Raw genomic sequence first — 22,838 nt, 5'->3', positions numbered from 1 at the left:
GCCACTTTACAAACTACTCCCAATATAGTTTCTGTTAAAAGAACTTGACAAAGCTGAACTATGTCTGGTGCCCTGGAGAGTACCTAGTCACATGCAAATTTGTTATATGAATTTTTGTGAAATGTTACATTGTTTTGGGGGGTTTTTTGGTTTGCTGTAACCCTGCCAGTTCTGAAACTCAGTCCTGCCTCAACTTCCCAAGTGCCGGGATTAAAGTGTACACTTCCACACCCAGCTGTGGATGTTACTTTCTTATTACATGCTGAGTAATCTTCCAAGATCTGATGTCAAGACTGTAAGCTTGATTTCTCAGTCTCTGGGAATTCCTTAACGAAACTAATACTGAAGGCAGAGAATTAGGCATAAGTGTTATCTGAAATACGAGATACCTGCACCTGTCTGATCTTTATATCAAAATAATGACATGAAGGTGGACCCAGGAAATGCTGAACTTGCAGTAGCAGTAAAGCATGTCCCATGGGGTGACTGCTGCCTCCAATGTTAGAGGTGGAAGAGGGTTTCTCCACAAACCACACACTTCTGGAGCAGCAGACACCAGCTGGGTGTCCACTATTAAAATTCAGTTCTGACATTGTTCCCCACTTCAGATGCCAGACATAAATACCAGCTTCTTTAACCTGTGACTTTGACCAGTCAGCTATAAATTGGGCTTCACATAACCCCTCTTGGGTTCAATTAATTTGCTCAAGTAGCTCACAGAACTCAGGGAAAGTGATGGAGGGAGTGAGGAGCTATGATTGGTCCTAATTCCCAGGGAGAAACTGGATCGCTGCTGCGATGCACTGTCTCTGGAATCCAGGAAGTTCTTTGGCATTCCTCTTTGTAGCTTTATGCCTTTCATAAAGGCTAGTGGGAAAAATCACAGCAGAAGGGGGAAAAAAAAGGGTAAGATTAAGATTGAGGAGTCAGACTTCAGGAATAAAGGTTTAAGTCACCCAACCAGGTAAAAACCCAGAGTATCAAGAGGTTGTTAGTAAACACAGAGAAAATCATCACCCATCACCTTACTCAATTTCAGGCGTAAAGGTTATAGTAGCCTTGAATGTTTTCTCTTGTTATATGTGTGTTTAATATTAATGTTTTTCTTTTTAATTTTATGTACAATGTTTTGGATGCTAGCTTTACCTCTTGAACCACTCCACCAGCTGGATGCTAGCTTTAAAATTTACTGTTTAGGTAAAAGAATATTCAGTGGAACCATAACTAAATATAAGGCATAATTAATATAGCCACCAGTTAACTTGTTAGTAATTAATGTAGCCAACTGTTGGGATGTGATTCATTTTGATAGCTATACCTTGGTAGGTGAAATATATAGTAGTTTTGTTGTAAGGGAGCATAAACATGTGTGAAATGGTGTGGAGAAACTGGACAAAGATATGGATTGTGCCAGTGTCAGTTTATCTCCTCTCAGCTCCAAATTCAGTCTTTAATACTTGGATCTGTGAAGATGCATCATGCCCTAAACATGTGGCCCTTACAGCAAGTGTGATGTTGATCTTCATCAATAGAGAGCACAGACAGGACAGTGAAGGTAGAAGGGGGCTTCTCTTCCTGGCTCTTGTTTCATGGTCATGAGAGGAAGGCATGTGTGAGAACATTCAGTGGTGTTCAGCACTGGCTGCTCCCAAGCTTGTCATCTCTTGAGATCCTGTGTACATGGCCTGAGTTAGTAACCACTTGCAACAGGCCTTCTCATAAGAAACTGTGTGCTCTAGACTTTGCCCACAGTGGCACCCCACCTCCTCTGCATCCTGCCATCAACCTGGATTCTGCAGGTGCTGTGGACGGGTGGCTTCCTGTGGAGAGCAAATTATGAAGAACCTATGAGAACTGGACATAAGGAAGGTGAGATGCAGCTCAACTGCTTTTCCTAAGATGTTTATATGTAGGCTGAGATTGCCAAGCCCCGGGCACAGAAGAGGAAAATGCAGAACAGCTGCTTCTCCTAAATTGTTTACCTTCAGAGAAGCAGCAGTGCAGTGTTCTCCTGTTAGTGTCTTGCCCCTCCCTAAGAACCACGACTCACTGAAGGAGGACACCAGGCTTTTGTTTTGGGGCTTGAGCTTTTTGCTTGAGGCTTTCGCTTTTGGGTTTGGGGCTTTTGGCTTTTTGATGTGGGAGGCTTTGGAAGGGAAAATAATTGTTGAAGGGAAAAGAATTGCTGAAGGGGAATTGCTAGCAAGTCTGAGGGCCAAGATTTTAAGGAAGCTAAAGAGAGAACATGGGACAGTGCAAGTCTACACCAAGAACTTTATACACAGGCTTTAGAAAAGCTAAGCTAAAGAGAACATGGGACAGTGCAAGTCTGAGCACCGAGGCTTTAAGAAAGCTAAAGAGAGAAGAACAAAATGTTATCATTTGCTGGTAAATGGATGGAATTGGAGAACATCATTCTGAGTGAGGTAAGCCTGGCCCAAAAGACTAAAAATCGTATGTTCTCCCTCATATGCAGATATTAGATTAAGGGCAAACACAACAAGGGGATTGGACTTTGAGCACATGATAAAGCAAGAGCATACAAGGGAGATATGAGGATAGGTAAGACACCTGAAAAACTAGATAGCATTTGTTGCCCTCAACGCAGAGAAACTAAAGCAAATACGTTAAAAGCAACTGAGACCAATAGGAGAAGGGGACCAGGAACTAGAGAAAAGGTTAGATGAAAAAGAATTAACCTAGAAGGTAACACCCACGCACAGGAAATCAATGTGAGTCAATGCCCTGTATAGCTATCCTTATCTCAACCAGCAAAACCCCTTGTTCCTTCCTATTATTGCTTATACTCTCTCTACAACAAAATTAGAGATAAGGGTGAAATAGTTTCTGCCGGGTATCCAGGGGGTGGGGGTAGAGGGAGGAGGGGGATAAGGGAGTGGGGAGAAATGACCCAAACATTGTATGCACATATGAATAAAAAATAAATAAATAAAAGAAAGCTAAAGAGAAAACATGGGACAGTGCAAGTCTGGGGGCAAAGACTAAGAGAGATTATGATGAAGAAAAGCTAAGAGAAAACATGGGACAGAGCGAGTCTAAGGAAAGAGGTTTTAAAGGTTTTAAAGAATAGTGAAGCAAGGTTTTAAAGAAGACTTTAGAAGTAAGGTTTTAAAGAATTGTAAAGGAGTAAGCCCTTAAAGAATAAAGATAAAGATAAAAAGCAGAGTAAATGAAGAGAATAATAGAGAAAAGAAGCAATGAGGGTTGTGCGTCTCCACCAGAGTGCCCAACACACCTGACCCCACTTTCTTTCTGTCTATCCTGTGTCTTTTCTGCATCTCCAGTCGCCCCCAGTTAGGTTCAGTAATAATAACCAGGAGCGAGAGAAAGCTCGTTCCAGTTTCCTGCAGGCCTCCTGATGTGGATATCACACACCTAAGGTCTCATTCTTGCAATGTCACTCAGGCTCTCATTGGATACCTGGCAACCTAGCAGACTTCTCCAGTGAGTCGTGACCATGTCTCCAGTGAGATCTGGAGGGACCGCCTTCCAGATTTGCCCTTCATTGACTACTCTTTCCCCAGCTCTGGTGAGCCCATTAAAGAGTTCTCTTTGTGTCTGGAACTTAAGTTACTCTCCTAGCATTGCTTAACAGTTTTTTAAAATAATGTTAAAGTCTGTATAGCGGGAAGCCCTGAGTTCAAACCCCAGTCCCACAAAAAAAAAAAAAGAAAAAAAATCTCTTTAAATTCTTTTATTTTTTTTGTTTCCTAATGGAATCCAAACTGATGTAAACTACACTGACTATAGACACAAAAAGCTTCTCATCCATTCTTGGGGAAAGCCCACAATCACCTTCACACATTAGTTCTCCATGACACTTCAACCCCTAAAAGTCTTAAAAGATGAGACACTTTGCCATCAACCAAAAGTATCAATGAGTTGCTTCGCCTCCATGCTTCTGCCTCCTTGGTAGATCACCTCCATAACAAAAATGCCCATCTTATGATTCTTTCCAAGATAAGTATATATCTGAGCATGATCAAGAATCTCAACTTGAAAATGAGTATTTGTTTACCATCAAAGGTAAATTACCTGGTATATTAAATGGCAAATTATCTAGCTAGTACTGCCTAACCAAATAATGAGAGTTAGTGTTGCCAATAGTGAAATGACCTTTTTCCTTGTATTGTGATTTAAGAAGTATACAAAATTGTCTATGTAATATACTTATTCAGTTTCACTAATCTGAATTTTACTAAGAGGAGGTAGCCCTACAAATCCAGAATATGAGACCTTCTGTAGGACAACTAGCCTAGATTCATCTAAAAGAAAATCAAAAACAATGTTTAGCGGGGCATGGTGGCACACGCCCAACATCCTAGCACTCAAAAGTTTGGGGGTGGAGAATTGAGAGTTGAGGCCAGCCTGGGCTACATGTCAAGACCTATCCCCCCCTAAAAAAGCTAATGCCTAAAGAAAGCAAAACCAAAAAAAAGTGGAGGGACTTCTGGATTAAGAGACTTAACATTGAATTATGAACTCAGTTTCCCTCTTGGAGAAGAGTGTGTAAGATGTTTGGGAAGACTTGAATGTGGATGATTTCTGGATTATTGCTAATTCTTTGTATGATCATGGTGCTGTGGTTAGAGGCAGGGTATATGCTACTGTGTTTAATGATGCGTGTCAGACACTATGTTTTGTGATACGTGTACTCTCATTTGATATGCGTGTGAGTTACTGTGTTTGGTGGTGTGTGGTAAGAAAATGCTCTTGTTCTTAGGAGATGCTTGCAGACATATTTAATGGTGGAGTAATGTGATACTTGGATTTATTTTGAAATGTAGAGAAAGAATGAGAAAATCAGAAGTGGCAGGTTGTTAACATTTGATGAATCTAGGCAGGCATGTGTAAGAGTTCTTCATACTATCCTTTCAGTGACGATGGAGAGTTGAAAATTTTCAAAACAAACAGTTGATGAAAATGTGCCCACAATGGGGAGAAGTAAAGTAGGGAGGGCACTGAGCTGCTTGGGGATGCACCAAAGGAGCTCTCTAGAACAGGAGAGCTAGGGAACCAGATCCTTAATTTGTTTTTGTAAGGAAGTTCCAGAAGGAATCCAAAACTTTAGTATTGTAGCTGGAGGAAGGAAGAAGAAGGTAACTCAAGGAGAAGGATTTCTCATTTATGAATGACAGGCTTTCTGATGAATGGCAGGTCATTCCCTTGTCTTCCTGCTCTGAGGGGAGGTTTCCTCATTCAGAGATGAAGTCAAAAGTGAATAAATAGATCCAGGGCTAAAGTCAAGGTGTTGGCAGAGCTGTGTTCTTTCTATAGGCTGTGGAGGAGAATCTGTTTCCTTGCCTTTTTCAGCTTCTAGAAGTGCCTGTATTCCTTTACTCATCGCCCTCCCTCCATCTCCTGAGCACATCATTCTGACCTCTGCTTCTGTTCTCTCCCGCTCTGACCCTCCTGTCTTCCCATTATAAGGACCTTTCTTAGGTCTACTCGGATAACCCAGGATACTCTTCCATCTTAAAAGATCCTTATTGAAACAGAGCTGAAGTCTTTTTTTACCATAAAAGATACCATGTTCACAGCCTCTGGGGATTAAGACTTGGCATTTTAGGACTTGGCCATCATTCCACCGGCCACGTCATCCTACTGGCATCATTTGACAAATGAATTTCTCTTTTGCTTCTTTAACTTGTTTATGTAAGGCATTTTGGCATTAGAGTTCTTTTTTCTCATTTCTAATGCTTTTCTTTAATTGTTTTGCTTATCAGTCTTGCTCACTTGTCTTTTAGAACCAAAATGTGGATTTAAAATATCTAACCCATTCTTTTGCTTCCTGGATTATCAATTTCAGAGTCTACCCTTACTCATTTTGTATCTAACAAAACCTAGTAAGTAATATTTCACCAAAAAAGTAATGATAATGGCCACTGTAAGAGTATACTCTTAAACTGAAAAAGAAAAAAAAAATGTTCACATGTTAAAATTAACTATCATCTAATGTTAGTGTAACTTTTTAGAAATATTATTACCCAAGTGCCTGTATTTTTGTGTTTGTAAAAACCTTGAATAGAGTTTAGTATTGCTTTTTCCACCTAAAGTTGTGCTTATTTTGATTTTTGGCTTTTTTTACTAGTGCTGGGGATCAAAACGAAGCCTTGTGCGTGCTAAGCAAGTGCCTTCCCTCTGAGCCACACTGTAGCCCTTCTGAAACTTAGTCCTAAAATGCATCCCCTTGCACGTGTATTCTACTAGTTGCTCTCCTGACCTTATTTACCCTTCTTCGGTCCCTATGGTAAGCCCAAGGCTGCCTCCTCAGTTTCTTCCTGGCCACACCCCAACCTCGTAAGGACAAGGTACATAGCCAACATGTGCCAGGCAGTGCTGAGATTGTACTGAGAAGCCAGAATCCCTGGCTTGCAGTGTCACCTTGTTCCCCTCCACAAACTGTACCCAGATGCATGGCTCTGTGCAGGTTGTGTACCCAAGGACTGAATGCCTAGGTCCAGGATGACCTGGCAAGGCAGGGCGTCATCCTCTCCTGCTCCAGACATGGTCCAGTAGAGGATCTGTGGGCAGTGCACACTCTGTAGCGGGCCTCTGACACAATTACCCTAGCGGCCACCTCACCCCTTTGTGGTTTGGTTCTACATTTCCTAGGAGTTTCCACAGCCCGAACCACCTTCTACCCCTTTACTGTTGGGTTGCCCTCATTCAAGCAGGATGCTCCAGGTGGGCTGGGCTGGACTTCACTGAAGGCTGGCAATGTGATGGGAGTCTAGGGAAAAAGTAGTGCAGGCCAGGTCCCCAGGTGGTAACCCTCCCCAGACTTCATTTCCCAGAGGGTCGGTGGCACCAAGTTGGGTGGCAGGCTGGAGTTCGAATGCATAGGGTCTAGGGTTGGATTGGCTCACAGTGGTGTGGCTGTCTGGTTTAGGGCAGACTTCATCAGGCCAGAGTGAATGACAGAGTGTTGAAGTGGGGCCGAGGTCTGCCTAAACATCCATGAGGTAGGTCTGTTGTGGATGTCCAGGCTATGGCCTATACTTCAAAATTGTTTAAAGAATGTCAGGGCCATGCCCTTGGGGAGGGCACAGATCTCTGGGCCAGGCTAGGGGATGAAATCAAGAGTGTCAAGGTTGCTGAGCCTTGCTCCCTACCAGGTCTGCACACATGGATGGTGGGTGTGGTTTGAGGCTGGTTGGGGAGTGGGCTTGGGGGTGCTTGGAGGTTTAGAGTATGCAACTGTGGGACCTCTTATCTAGACAATGACTCCTTAGGCAGAAAGCTGCTGCAGTACTCTCTGGATGTGGCTTGTGTACCTAGTGTTCAGGTCTCGGTATCAGTGCCCATGGGATGTGGTGGATGTCCTTTCTAAATGCAACTCTGTGGCTGTGTTATGGACTTTGCCTTTAGAGATCTGGGAAGGGCTGGGGTGTCCTCTGTACCTTCTTAGTCTGTGCTGGGCAGAGTCTGCCGGAGGATGGGTGCTGGGCCTGTCCCTAAAATCCCTACACCTTGGCAAGCTTTTGTAGCTCATGTTTCCCATTCAGGTCCAGCCAGAATAACCACAGCTGCCACCACTTAATGCAGAGAATGATGGGGTTTCTCCACCCCATCCCAAACCCAACCCACACTATCCAAGAGTTGGCAGTAGGGTTCTAGAGCTTGGGACTGGGAACTCCACTAAGGAGCCTTCACCTTTTCACCTTCTCTGTTCTTTCACCTTGCAGCCACTGGGGATCTCCACCCACAGAGGTGCCCTAGAATAACAAGCAGGACTGTGGAACACTAACAGATGCACCTGCTTAGGCTTTATCTTAGAACCACAAACTGGGGCTCAGTGTAAGAAGCTGGGGCTGAAAGCAACTGGAGTCAGGCTCTTGACGAGGAAGAAGGCCAGGGTCTGGGAATCTTTCACAGGACTTCTACCTGGGCCCCTAAGGTTACTTTTTTACTTTGTAAGGATTGGAGATGGTGGTGAGGTTGCAGGCTTCTTTGGTGTCCCTCAGTGCCTGGGGTGGGGGTTGGTGCAGAGCTGACTGGGCTCCAGAAAAGAATGGTAGACTCATTTGTTCTTAACTGTTTCTTCCTTTTTCTTTCTCCAGAATCCAGAAGAGGAGCACAGAAGAGCTGTATACCTAAAGATGTGGAGGAGGTCAGTTGCATTTGCCTCTTTCTTCTCGAAAAGGGCTTCTTGGTTTTCAGGACACTATCAAATCTCAAGGATCTATCCAAAAGATTTACTTTAGTGATTTGGAGAAAGGAGAAGGAGGAGGGAACCAAACTTATGGAACAGCTTTCCCAAAGCATCCCCAGGACTTTCTGCTTTGCACAAATTATGTACTCTAGAGTTTTCTCCTCCCTTACTTTGTTCTTTCTCAGTCTTGACCTGTCCCAGTGATTTGGCAGGGAATTTGAAGAACAGAATTGCAGTAGCCTTTTTGCTTATAAATTTCTAACAGCCTGGAATGCCTGCCTTCCCCCTTGAGTTCTAGATAATTTTTCCAAGATAAAAATAACCTAATATGTAATGATTAAAGTAATGCAAGATTCTTGCTGAAATTTAAAAACTTAAAACCACTGAAATCACCCATAGTACCACCATCCAGAAATGGTTACTATTTATACTTTCAAATTATCTTGCCTGCACCTAGGAATGGGTGTATGATTTTGTTTCAGAGTAAGATCATTCTCTGATAGAAGCAACTAATTTATGGAACAGCTCACTTTGAGCCACTGTACTGTGAAGTTCTTGTTAAATCCATATAACAACCTGTGACACAGGTATGACTACATTTCATTAATTCTGTAATGTGCTTTTTTTCCCCGTTTTTTTTTTCTTTTTTGACAGTTCTGATAGTCAAATCCAGGGTCTTGTTATATCTCAGCCCTATGATGTATTCTAACATTTCAAGCTCTTTGAAATCACAGTGAGCTTTATACTTCCTGGCAAGTCATAGTTGCATTGATAGCATTTTTTTCCTTTCCTGATATATAAAGAAAGGGTGACTTTATAAAGAGTGACATCACAGATTTGATGAAATATAATATTATTTTAAGTTGACAGGCAAGGAAATAGATTCTGTTAAGTCACTTGCCCTAAAGTGACTTAATAAATAGTAGTACTAGAATTTCTAAAGTGCCTACTGACTTTCTTTGCCCACTTGTCAGAGGGTGCTCTTTTTTGGTTTATTGTAAACAACATAAGCATATTTTTCCTCATTTCTAAGTTGTTTTAGGAATATTTTTCCACAGGTAATATATTTTGCATGTGCTTTCACATTCAGAGGTTTAAAAAATGGATTCACATGTCAGTATTTACATACATTTTCTTCTCTATACATCATGCTGATGGGCCTTCCCTACCACAAAAATAGAAAAGCCACTCATTTTCCTAAAGTACTGTTGTCTCTAGTCCAAACAATATAATCTTTAAGGTATAACCAGAGACTGTGGCTATGAAGTTCTGAATTTGGAGAGTTTTTTAGATTTATTTTTCAGTGCCTTTACAGCAATTATATTTGAAAAATGGCATGTTATTTGTAGGATATGAAATTCAGAGTTTTTGTTGTTTTTTGTTTGTTTGTTTGTTTTTCTGAATATATCTGGGTGTAACACTTCTTTCATTAATTCTGGCCAATAATTTTGTTTGTGGGTTTTGTTTGTTCCTTTGTTCTTTTTGCTTTAGTGATTTTTGGGATAGGGTCTCATGTTTTTGCCTTGGCCAACCTGGATCATAATCCTCCTATTTACACTTCCCATATAGCTGAGATGACAGGAACATATCACCACGCCCAGCTATTGGTTGAGATGGGGGTCTCACTGACTTTTTGCCCAGGCTAGCCTTGAACCATGATCATCCTCCCTCTTCCTCCTGAGTAGCTGGAATTATAGGCATGAGCCACCATACCTGGGCTTTTCCTGCTTTTGAACTCATGCCCTAGAGCCTCACTCTATTGTCTTATACCAAAGCACACACTAGGAGACTAGATAGTCCTCTTACCTCATAATTGGGCTCCCTGGCTGTACTTAGTCAATAAAATAGTTCAGATCTGTCATTTCCTTTATTTTATTCAGCAAGTCCCTGTTACTTTCATTATACGTTTATTTTTAAAGCACATTCTGTATTTACTAGAGAACTAAGCCTAGTATTAGACTAAAGTGGTAAGGGTGAGATGTTTAGTCCTGGAAGGGATGACCTGTAATTCAATACATTTCTGTCTAATCCCTGTGGAATTCTCCATTATCACTGCTCTCTATAGTTCCTGGAACCCTTCATCAGTTACCACTGCTAACTGCTTCTCCAGCTGTCAGGATGCACCTCATCCGCTCTCCCCACCTCTGACTAATGTTCACTCTACTTAGACTACTGTCCAGTTTGCCTTTCTGCACTGGAATCCTGTTTCTTTTCTGAGTCTCAGTTAATCTTCTACATGTTACATGATACTTAACACACACCACTCAGCCTAAATAAGCTACTGTTTTCCAGTAATAAGATTCTCCTCTTAATCAGCCAATTGGTCCTGCTTAAACCCCTTAATTTAGTCTTACCACCTGTGAGAACAGATCTAGCCATTTCATGCTCTGATCCTTCTTTGCAGCCTCATCTTTCCTCCCTTTCTCACTGCACCAGTCATGCAAGAATTCACAGTGCATCTCTGCCTCCACTGCACAAGAAACATGGAATGAGCACTTATGCCCTCCACCCAATTTCTGGGTTCTCCTGGACCCAACTCAAGCACCACCATCTAAGTCTATGGTGGCACATGCATCTACCATGTGCCACCATAGCATGTTATTTGTAGGATATGAAATTCCTTGGGAGGCAGAGGCAGGAGGTCAGAGTTTGACACCAGCTTAGGAAAAGTCAACCAAACCCTATCTCAAAAACAAATTAAAAACAAAAGGGCTAGAGATATTGTTCAAGTGGTAGAGCACTTGCCCGGTAAGCACAAGGCCCTGGGATCACTATCTAAAAGCACAAAAACAAAAACAAAAGCAGCATCTACAAAGCCTGCATCAGCCTCCTGGTTGTGCTTGGTACTAAATAACTACATTCCCCCTTATCACATTGAATTGTGGCTATATATTTTTTTAAAATGCTTTTACTGAGCTATGCACCCATGGCTATAATCCTAGATACTTGGAAGGCTAAGATCAGGAAGAGTGTGGGTCCAGGCCAGCCTGGGCAAAAACCAAGACCCTATCTCCAAAATAACCAGAGCAAAAGGGCTGGAGGTATGGCTCAAGTGGTAGAGTGCCTGCCTAGTACCGCCAAGAAATAAAAATGCTTTTATTAACTAGTGAGTAGTAGAAGATGTATTAGATACAGGTTAAGCTTCCCTAATCCAAAATCCTAAATACGCTAAAATCCAGACCTCTTTTGAGCACAGTTGGTTAAAGTATGTGTAAATATTTCAAAATATGGAGATCTGAAACATCCGTGGTCCCAATAATTTCAGATAATGAGGAGGGAAAAGACCCAAATAAGTAAAATTAGAAATGAAAAAGGGGAGATCACAACAAACACCAAGGAAATCCAGGGAATCATTGGGGATTATTTTGAAAGCCTATATTCAAATAAATTGGAAACTCTAGAAGAAATGGAAAAATTTTTAGACACATATGACCATCCAAAATTGAACCAAGAGGATATAAATCACCTAAATAGCTTTTTTTAAGGGTGGGTGCTAAGTCAGAGTCGTCTGTGTCTCCAGGGCCCTCACAGAGTCAGCCTCATGGGAAAGTTTGATATTTTCATGTAAAAGAAGTTTGCTGGCTCAGCTGCATCTCTTCCTTTCCCTTCTGCCTTTGAGTTCCCCTCAGAGACTGCTGCTCTGGAGTGACAAACAGTAGACCCAGAAATTCAGGGTCCAGGTGAAGGAGCCAGAAGTAGAAGGCAGCCACTGTGTTTCAACCAAGCAGTGCCACTGCTGACTGCAATTTTGAGTGAATGACTGACTTCTGCAAGCTCACTTCCTCTGGATTAGGATTGTGGGTTTCTCTAAAGCATGAGGCACCAGGAATTTAAAGTGCTTAAATATCTGTAATTGTAGTGCAGATTCAGTAAACACGGCACCCTCAACACTAAGGCTAGAGCCTTACTAGTGTAGCAGCAGGAGAGATTGTCAGGCAGGAAAGTCAGAAGGCGCTGGCCACAAGGATTCTGAGAACTGTGGTTTCATCTAAAGCCACTGCAACGTGAATCCAGGTGGTCGAGCTCTACTGAGGCTGCACATGCCCTTCCTGATCTCATGGGTTACCGGCTCAGGAACCAGTTTCAGCTCTGAAGACCCAGTTGTGGGATATAGGAGCAAAGCTAGGGAAATGACTAGTGCATATAGCCCAGGGAAGGCTGACGCGCTTTGGTGCAGAAACTTTTTTCCAGAACTGGGACTTCCCTGGTGTCCTGTGCTCAGGAGCCTGAGGGGCTCAGTATCTTCCAAGTTATATTAAAAATAAAAGCAGGGGGGCCGGAGGGGGGTGGTCAGAGCAGGCTCTTCTGAGCCCAGAACAGTTCCTGGCAGTGAGGAGGTTTCTTCAGTCAGTAATGCTACTAATGTCTGCTGTCTTTTAAGTGTCTCTTTGTACTCCAGCAGGTGTTTAGGTACCCACCAACAAACACTTGAGCTTTTCTTTTTTTTTTCTGCTATTGGTGTTTGAACTCACGACTTCTCACTTGCTAGGCAGGTGCTCTTCCAATTGAGCCACTCCACAAGCCCTGTTTGATGTTGAATATTTTCAAGTTAGGGCCTTGCGAACTGTTTTCCCCAGCTGGCTTTCAACCTCAATCCTCCTGACCTCTGCCTCCTGAGTAGCTAAGATTACAAGTGTGAGCCACTGACACACATCCTGAGGTTCTCTTAAGGGCATGCACCTCCACCAAGAGTTCTGATGGAATGGGACAACCCACCCCTGCTAGAAACTTTATGCCTCCCTAAATTCTTAGAGCTGAAATTTGATTAGGATTGGGGATGATAGAATGATTGAGTATATGGAGTTGTAGAATATTCCCAAAGTCTGTACCAGATGGATACCAACCAGTGGGTCCATTTTAAACTTGTGTGGTATGTACTTACCTTGTGTCATATTATTGTGAGTCTGGATCTTTCCCCATTCATTTTGGTAGCTCAGAAATAAGGAGAATTATAGTTGGGGAAAATTTAGCTAAATTGTTGAGAATTGTCTCATAACTGCAAAAGGACTTTTAAGAAATTGTCCAACCTAGTGCACAGAAATAACAATATTGAGCTCATAAGATGGGGTGTCATGTTGCCAGTAAAAATGGTGTCCATTTAAGAAGTTGTGATGACATGGAAAAGGGCTTCAATAGTCATGTGATTGGGGCCTGAGGTTTTGTTGGCTTTGTTTTGTTTTGTTGAGCCTGTTTTTTAAAAAGCTATGAAATTACATAAATTCCATTCATTTTCAGAGATAGGGTTTTGTTTTTTGGTGGTACTGGGGTGTGAATTGAGGACTTTGTGCTTGCTAGGCAGGCACTCTACCTCTTGAGCCACACCTCCAGCTCTTTCTTTTACTTATTCCCCTAGATAGAGTCTCACCTTTTTGCCCAGGGCCAATCTCAAACCAAGATGCTCCTACCTACATAGTGGGACCGTGGTTATGTGCCACCACACTGGCTTATTGATTTGAAATGGTGTCTTACTAAGTTTTTGTCCAGGCTGGCCTTAAACTATGATCCTCACAATCTCGACCTTTGAAGTAGCTGGAATTATAGGCATGAGCCACCACATCTGGTCCTGAACTAGGTTTTATAAGATACTTTGGACTAACTCAGATTTTTAAAACATTCCTGAATGGCAAAATGAGATGACCAGTGAGAAGTATGTACTGTGTACTTGTGTAGATAGTTTCATTTAATTGAGAAACACTGTTTACCTGGACTTTGTTTATTCTCAGACCTGGATGGAAAATGGGATGTGGCAAGAAATTATATCTGAAGATGCACTTGTGGGCACTTGTCTCTGAGCACCCTGCTCCACACTGACTGTCCCATTTGGAAGGTCCAGCAGACCCTGGGCTCCCAATGGAGCTCCTACCGAATTGCCTTCTCTACTTTCTTTTATCCTACCTTAAAGATTTGTCCATTAATTTCACATAGTATATTTGTTTGTGGTTTCAGGGCTTCAAGTTCAAAGATGTGGTCATTTACTTCTCTCTAAAGGAGTGGGGATACTTGTACTCTGCTCAGAAGGATTTGTACCGAGATGTAATGTTGGAGAATTACAGCCATCTGATCTCACTGGGTAAGTGTATGTACTCCTCAAAATTCAGAATTGGCCCTCTGGAATTTTTATGCTCCTTATTGTGAGTTTTTTACGAATGCTTTTCAGGTACTTGACTGAAATAATGATTCTTGCTTGCCAAAGAATGGATTGTCTCTTGTGAATTTAGATTATCTTGCTTGATAATTATGGATTGATTTTAATTCTGATATGCACAGCTTAACCTTTTCTCTTTTTTTCCTTTGAGCAGGACTTTCTGATACTAAGCCAAGTGTGATCTCCTTATTGGAGCAGGGGAAAGAACCCTGGATGGTTAGGAGGAAGGAGTCAACAGAGTGGTGTCCAGGTGAGTGATGAATCATACTGATCATGTGAGAAGGCAATACCTCCCAGATACTGATAGGAAAGCACCCTACCAGAAAGAGGCCTAAGTCTAGAGAAGAAAGTAAGGGTGTTTCAGCACAGGGCTCAAAATTATTACTCCTCTTACTACCATCTTAGTTCCTGCTCCTGTGACCTGTACTGTGGGTACAGTTTTCTCTTGACTTTTTTTAAATAGCTTCATTGAAATATAATTCACATCATAAAGTTCATTTATTTAAAGTATGCAGTAGAATAGTTTTTAGTATGTTTATGGAGTTGTAAGCAGCCATCAAACTCTAGAATATTCATCACTGCAAAATGAAAGCCCATATCCATTAGCAGTCACTCCCCACAGCCAGCCCAAAGCAACCACTGATCTACTTCCTGCCTATGTGGATATACCTGCTTGGGGCATTTCACATTAATGATATCACATAGTACTCAGTTCATGACTGGCTTCTTCTACTTTCTAGAATGTTTTTAAGGTTCATCCATATTATAGCATGTACCAGTACCTCATTCTGTTAAGAGTTCTGTAAAGGGGGATCTCATTAATTGACTGTGAATGGAGATCAGAATGAAGTAATTGAATGAGCCATACTGATACCTTAGATACTTTCCAGCAGATTCCAAAGGAGGGCTGTGCTTGGTGAGTTTGAAGACTACACAGTTCGTCAGGGGCTGGAGCAAAGTCATCTAAGGGAAAGGATAGGCAGCACAGTCAGAAGCAGGTAATGCAGGGCAGGTTTGTGGAAGACTTTGTCCACCATGTAAGGACTTGGAGTTACCCTGAATGAGGAGGAGAATTTTGAGCAGAAAAATGACATGCTTCAACTGGTGTTAACATGATCACTCTGGCTATTGCGTTGAGTATGGGATGTTAGTAGGGCAACAGTGGAAGCAGAGCTAATAGTTAGGATAGTGTTGTGTTATCTTGGTAAGAGTTGGCTTTGAACAAGATAGTAGAGATACAGGTAGAGAGAAGTCCAAATCTGGATACATTTCAAGGTTAGAGATGAGAAGATTTGCTGTTGGATATAATGTCCTATTCAGTTAGGTTTTCATTTAGTCTGAAGTGGTTCCAGGATGTCATATTTTGAAATTTCCCATCTGATTCTGATTCTCACCAGAGGGGAAGCAGCTGTGCCTCCACCTTTCTTTAGGAGCTCATCTTCTCTATTCTCACTCTCTTTTCTTTTCTTTCCAAACTGAAATTTAGTTCTGAGTTGTTTACATTTTCATTACCTTTAGTTGTCATTTCTAACTTAGAACTTTACTTTCTCCTGAAATGTGATAACACCTGCTTTTTTTCTGCTTATCTTACAGAATGGGAGTCCAAAAGAAAAAACAAGAATTTATCTCCAAATGACAGTTATAAAATTAAATCATTGCAAAAGGAGATAATGAAAAAATATGCATGTTCCAATAGTGAGGGCACCAGGATCAGAGATAACAAGGAAACCACATGTCATCTGGAGAGACAACAGGGACATCAGAAGGGACGTCTCAGACAGGCTATTAAGACTGCTGAAGAAAGGCATGCATCCATCCAGCGTCCAGCCCAGAAAGAATCTCAGAGAATTCATACTGGAGAGAAATCCTGTGAATGCATGAAGTGTAAGAAAGATTTCAGGTGCCAAACACGTCCTAGTCAACATGAGAAAACTCATGATAAGGAAAAAGACTCTGAATGTGAAGAATGTGGGAAAGTCTTTAACAGTAGGTCAGACCTGATTAAACATCAGAGACTTCATGGAAGCAAAAAAAGCAATGATAATAAGAAAGGTGCCTCTGACATTACTAAATTTCAGAGTACTCATAGTGGTGAGAAACCTCATAAGTGTAAAGAGTGTGGGAAAGCCTTTCATTCTAGCTCACAACTTAGTCACCATCAAAAGATGCATATAGGTGAGAAACCCTATAAATGTAAGGAGTGTGGGAAGGCTTTTCCATCTAATGCACAACTTAATCTTCATCAGAGAATTCATACTGATGAGAAGTACTTTGAATGTAAGGAATGTGGGAAAGCCTTTACCCGACCCTCACACCTTCTCCGACATCAGAGAATCCATACTGGTGAGAAACCCCATAAGTGTAAGGAATGTGGGAAAGCTTTTCGTTATGACACACAGCTTAGTCTTCATCAGATTATTCATACTGGTGAAAGACGCTATGAATGTAAGGAATGTGGGAAGGTTTATAGTTGTGCCTCACAACTGACTCTACATCAGAGGATTCATACTGGTGAGAAACCCCATAAATGTAAGGAATGTGGAAAAGGTTTTATCTCTGATTCACATCTTCTTCGACATCAGAGTGTTCATACTGGTGAGAAACCCTATAAATGTAAGGAATGTGGGAAGGGCTTTCGTCGTGGCTCAGAACTCACTCGACATCAAAGAGCTCACGCTGGTGAAAAACCGTATAAATGTAAAGAATGTGGAAAGGCCTTTACTTGTAGCACAGAACTCGTTAGACATCAGAAAGTTCACACTGGTGAGAGACCCCACAAATGTAAGGAATGTGGGAAGGCTTTTATTCGAAGATCAGAACTTACTCATCATGAAAGAAGTCATAGTGGTGAAAAACCCTATGAGTGTAAGGAATGTGGAAAGGCTTTTGGTCGTGGCTCAGAACTGAGCCGACATCAGAAAATTCATACTGGTGAGAAGCCCTACGAGTGTAAGCAGTGTGGGAAGGCCTTTATTCGTGGTTCACACCTTAGTCAGCATCAAAGAATTCATACAGGACAGAGGAGTGACTGAAAAAATATGGGAAAGCCCAGAATTTGATTGACATCAGAAAATTCATGCTGTTTTTAAAAACAAAAGAATTATAGGGAAGTTTTTTCCCATAGTTGTGGTTTTCAACAGAATTCATACCATGGAAGAATGGTGTGAAAGCCCCATGTTTAAAGGACCAGAAATTATCTGACACTTGTTACGGATGAGAAACCTTATAAATGTTGGAAATTGAAGGGGGGGGTCTTATTTGTTTCAAAATTTATTAAACATCAGAATTCAATCAGTGAAAAAAAATTTGTGAATATAAGGAAAATGGGAATGCCTTTTTGGTGGTTCAGAACAAGTCAACCTCAGGGAAAAATTTATGAGGACAGAGAAACTATTGGGACATTTCTCACCATTGGGGTAATTAGCCCTTAGGGGAAATCAAAGGATTAAAACTATAAATGCCATATATGAGGATCACTAATTTGCTTTAGATAGGTAAGTTATTCATCTGCTAATTCATAGCTAGAAAGGCTCCATTAGTTCTAAAATGCATATTCTTCCATCCCACTCAAATTTTGTTAAATATTTATGAGCCAATTCTATAAAGTTAACTTGAGCTGAATTGGTGTGGGAAAGGATTGAGCCAATACTTATTCTTAACTTGCCCTCACTGTTGTAATTTCTTACAGGGCAAATTACTTAGCTACATCTAAATTTTTCTCATTTGTAGATTAGTAATACTAGCACCATATTTCTTGGATGCATTGTAAGAATTAAATATACTTACAGCCTTTAGAACAGTGTCCAGCTAGTATTGAAGGTGTGCCAGATGAAAAATACTTCTGTTACCTTTCTTTGTTCTTTTCATAGTTGTGTATTTTGTAAAGATCATATGAGAAGAAAGCCTTATATGGCCAGTGACTACAGGGGCATCTTGAATCATCTTGTTTTTGATTTTTATTCCTTTTGAAGAAAAATTTAAAGCTTTCATTCATAATTTGCCCTTTTTCCTCCTCTGGGGAATCTTCATATTAAAAACCACAGTAGGAGATAGGTAGATTGCTCTAAGGTCAAAGGAAGATTGAGGTGATTTATGAAAATCTTCCAACCTGTGTGTGGTGTTGCACCCCTTTAATCCCAGCACTTGGGAGGCAGAGGCAGGAGGATCACAAGTTCAAGGTCAGCCTGCACTGTCAAAAAAAAAAAAAAGAAAGAAAAAAACCCTTCCAAAAGCCATACCATGATCTCTGATCTCTGCTGTAGAGAATGAGAAAAAAGCCTTAGCAAAAGTGCAAGTCACTTGGAGGAAATTTGAAAGATACATGTGTAAATGATTTTTATTTAAAAAGGAAATTTAAAGTCAGCTATCATTAAGAGTAAGTGACAGAGAACAAACACTGTATGTTGAAATTTGTGGATAAAGTTATACTCTGAGGAAAATTCACATTGAGATACTTGTAGAGGGCTGGGGGCATGGCTCAAGTGGTAGAGTGCCTGCCTAGCAAGTGCATGGTCCTGAGTTCAACCACAGTACTGGGGAAAAAAAAAAAGTTTGAAGAAAACAGGGACGTTTATAGGGCCAGGGTTCACTCTGACTTTCTGACTGCACTACACCTGGTGCACTACCTCTTCCTCATTAACTCACTGTAAATATTTGCTCATACAAATGAGAATGAACGAATGAATACTGAACTCCAGCATGTGGAAAGCTCTTAAAAAAATAGATGCAGGGTAAAACTGAAACTTTCAAACATTTTTCTGAAATTCATCCTCTAAAGAAAAACTTAAGCACCGTGCCTGAGACAGTTGGAGATTTCACAAGATCATGGCTATATTCAATTAGCACATACTGTTGGTTTGTCCGCTTTTGATACCTTTCTACCTTTGCAGGATTGCCTGCTACTCATCAAAGTGAAATGCCAGGTGCTTGTTCTCACCTGTTTTGCATCTGGTCATATGTGTAATACTCATGGCCCTAGAAGGTCTCAGCAAAAGTCTGCAAATGGGCCTCAGTTAAACTTTCTTTCCTAGCAAAACACAGGAAATGATCTTAACTACAGGGTGCCTGTTTGTGTGGCTGTGTGATACCTGCTTTGTGGACATTTTGCAATCAGAGGGCCACAAAGCTGATCTTGGCACAATTCTCCCTGACATTGTAGATCTCATGAAATAATTCAGAACCATCCTTTGCTTGGACTTGAGTGAAGTAAGAAACTGCGTGTGTTGTAAGTCCATACTCAACTTTTTACAGAATGTCTGAATGCTGAAAGATAACCGTTTTAAAATATTTTCATATAGATACATACACACATTTATTCTTTAGTGAAATAAGAAAATGTTTATATTCAGCTTTTTATAGTGTATCTGACATAGAAAAGCATTATTTTCTTAAGTATTTTCTTAAGCATATTGTTGATATATATATATATATATATATATATTCAACTTTGATTTAGTAAGATATAGGAAATGCTTGTTTACATTCAGCGTATTTATATCCTGCTTTTTATTATATGTGTGAAATCCTGGAAAAGTATTATTTTCCTGAACAAAGTTAAAAACCAAGAAGAAATTGATTTAAAAACTGTACTATGCAATTCCCCAGTACCAAATTATCTGACAGGTCAAAATACTTTAACTCTTCAAGATATAGAGAAATCACATCTTTTTACCAAATTTGGAAAAAGATAGCATCCAGAATCAAATCAGCTATAAAGAAAATCGATTGTGCTTATGGTGTGTGAGTATTCAATTAAGATAACAAGTCAAATGTCTCATGCTATTAAAAGGACATGGTAGCTTATCTAGAATATTCATGACCTGATCTAATTGCCAGAGAATGTAATGTAAAAATACTTTGTTCACACATAGTATCCTAGACACTAAACTGTTATCGCTAAAAGTAACTGAGAACTCGTACTGTGTACGGCCAAGTGCTATGAAGTCTTGGCATTTTCCACTTGGGCCTACCTCCTTCCTGGTCTGTAGACTTTCACATTTAGCATCATGACCACCCCTGGGGTTCCACTTCTGCCCCAAATTATAAAAAATAAAATACACATTCTAAATAAGTTGAATGTAAACATGTACTATGTGCTAAATAAAATCAGTCCGTACTAAATATTTGTCAGTCCATTAGGGGACAATGTATAACAAAAACTCAAGCATTTTAAAAAGGAAAAATTGGGCTGATGGAGTGGCTCAAGTGGTAGAGGGAAAACTGATTACTACATTTTATCTGCACTGATATATTAATTTCAAAGTCTGTTCACAAAAGTTTTAACTATTCTTAACAGAAGAATTTGCACCCTTTAGAAGAATTAATGAAACCAGGCAAAAATTGCTGTTATTAGAGTGTTAATTTCGTTATAATTTCTAACACTTTGATGTGTAAAAAAAAAGTGTTGATTTCTCTTATTTTCTGCTAATATATGCATATTTCTCTTTAAGACTTGAGGCCGGAGGTGTGGCTCAAATGGTAGAGCATTTTTGTGGCGCTCTGTTTAAACTGCAGTACTTCCTCCCAACAAAAGACTTCAGAGTTCTTTTCTGGGGGCTGGAGATGTAGTTCACATGGGCTAGGTAGAGCACCTACCTAGCAAGCACAAGGTCCTGAGTTCAAACACCAGTACCACACGCACATAAAAAATAAAGTTCTCCAAGTCTTTATACCATGTTTCACCAGAAGCCAGGAATAAATATTCTATAGATTTTTTGGCTTTGGGGTTTTTTGGGTTTTTTTGTTTTTAGCAAAGCTGCAGGCACACTGATTGCCTATGTGCTGCTATCCAAAGCCAATGCTATGCTTGCGTTCCTGTCTCCATTCTCAGGAAACATACCCACACCTGGATTTGTTAGTGAGCCGATTAAGGTGGGAGGGTGGTTTGAATGGGAGTGTGTGCACATTGACGTCACCTCCTGTTCAGACACAGCAACATACCATGGATATCCATCCAGTCAGTGCTACAAATTACCTAGTTTTAGATTTTTAAGTAGTACACACAAACCACAATATGTGCAACCTATTCTATTAATAAAAGTTCAGGTTATTTTACCAAAAGTTAGGTAACAGTTTTACTATGTGTGTATAATGTTGGTGCTTTTATTTCTATAGAGCAGGTAGATTCCTGCCAGTTGAATTCCTTGCCTCAAACACAGTATATTTAAAAGATAGCCAAATACCAGTGACTCATGCCTGTAATCCCAGCTGCTCAGGAGGCAGAGATCAGGAGGATCATGGTTCAAAGCAGCATGGGCAAACAGTTCATGAGACCCTATCTTGAAAAAAAAAAAAAAACATAAACAGGACTGGCAGAGTTGCTCAAGTGTTAGAGCAACTGCCTAGCAAGTGTGAGGTCCTGGGTTCAAACTCCAGTACGGCAAAAAAAAAAAAGTAGCAGTCAGTGCCTTCATATTGTCTGAAATTTGCCATTAATCTCAATGGGAATGTCTGTTCATTTCTCAATTTCAGCCAAAAGTGAAAATGTGCCTTCAGTTTGCATTTCTTGACTACCAAAGAGGTTGAGCATCTGCCTTGCCTCAGGGACATTTGAGTTTTGTTTCTATGAATTGCTTGTTTTTAGCCATTTCCTTTTTTTTTAATTGGAGTCATTTTTTGAAGTGATTTCTAGAAATTTAGCTATACAGTCTTCTTAGGCTACTGTGCATCCTTTCCCTTTGTTTGTAGTGAAAGTAGTCAACAATATTTTCTGTGGAGGTCCAGATACAAATTTCTCAGGGCTTGTGGCCCAGACTCTACACTGCGTTTGTAGTATGGCCCTCAACAAAGGGCACCTTTGCTTCCACTGCCAACCGCCCCATAGACATTGGCGACGTGCGGAGACATCTTTGTTGGGTCATTGAAACTGGAGCGGCTGCTGGTACCTAGTGGGAAGAGAGCAGAGATCCCACCCAGTCACCTACAATGAACAGTACAGCCCCCCACAACAAAATCATCTTGTCCAGAACGTCAACCGTGCATTTCTGACCCTGACCTGAAAGCAAATGGATACAGCTTGCTCCAATAAAACTTTATTTATAAAAACAAGCAGTTGGTCACATTTGGCCTGTAGGCTGTAGTTTGCTCACACCTGTTTTAAATCTTTTGCTATGCTAGTTTCCTGTTTTTGTTTCTGAATTGTCTCACCCCAAATGTTTTTCCAAATTTTCTTTAATCTTATGCCATTAAATCTTCCTGCCTAAAAATACAGAGAAACTGTAGCACCTGTGTAATTGCCAAGTAATTAAGCATGTTATTTTTTGGTTTTGATTAAAGGTTTATAAAAGAAATCATTCAGAAAAAGTGGTGTCTCTCTAGTCCCTCGTGGAGCCCTCCCCGTGTCTGCAGAGGCAGTGCCAGTGCGCTGAGTAGGGTCGTGTAGCAATATGGGTTTCTAAACAGCCAGTGTCAGTAGATCTTTCTGAGGTTTTCTTCACTGACAAAACTTGGGATTGAGAAGTGCTGGTGTAACTTTTACCTGCCGTGTTGCATTTTATACACATTATTAATTGACAGACA

General features: G+C 40.7%; 1 protein-coding gene across 8 annotated transcripts in view; it reads left to right on the top strand.

Moving 5' to 3' along the window:
- Znf568 (zinc finger protein 568) overlaps nt 1–22,609 on the top strand; it is a 70,611-nt gene extending 48,002 nt beyond the window's left edge. For 7 of the 8 annotated variants that reach the window (XM_074058297.1, XM_074058298.1, XM_074058296.1 and 4 more), the window contains 4 exons: nt 8,085–8,134; nt 14,123–14,246; nt 14,476–14,571; nt 15,915–22,609. In XM_074058297.1, the coding sequence (XP_073914398.1) occupies nt 8,085–8,134; nt 14,123–14,246; nt 14,476–14,571; nt 15,915–17,353 (1,709 nt within the window). In that variant the 3' untranslated portion in view covers nt 17,354–22,609. The remainder of the gene's footprint in view (nt 1–8,084; nt 8,135–14,122; nt 14,247–14,475; nt 14,572–15,914) is intronic. The other variant, XM_074058300.1, reaches the window with a different exon arrangement.
- Nucleotides 22,610–22,838: the final 229 nt, after the last annotated feature.

Source organism: Castor canadensis, chromosome 16 (genome assembly GCF_047511655.1).
Source record: "Castor canadensis chromosome 16, mCasCan1.hap1v2, whole genome shotgun sequence".
NCBI classification, from domain to species: domain Eukaryota; kingdom Metazoa; phylum Chordata; class Mammalia; order Rodentia; family Castoridae; genus Castor; species Castor canadensis.
This window is presented reverse-complemented; position numbering and strand designations above follow the sequence as displayed.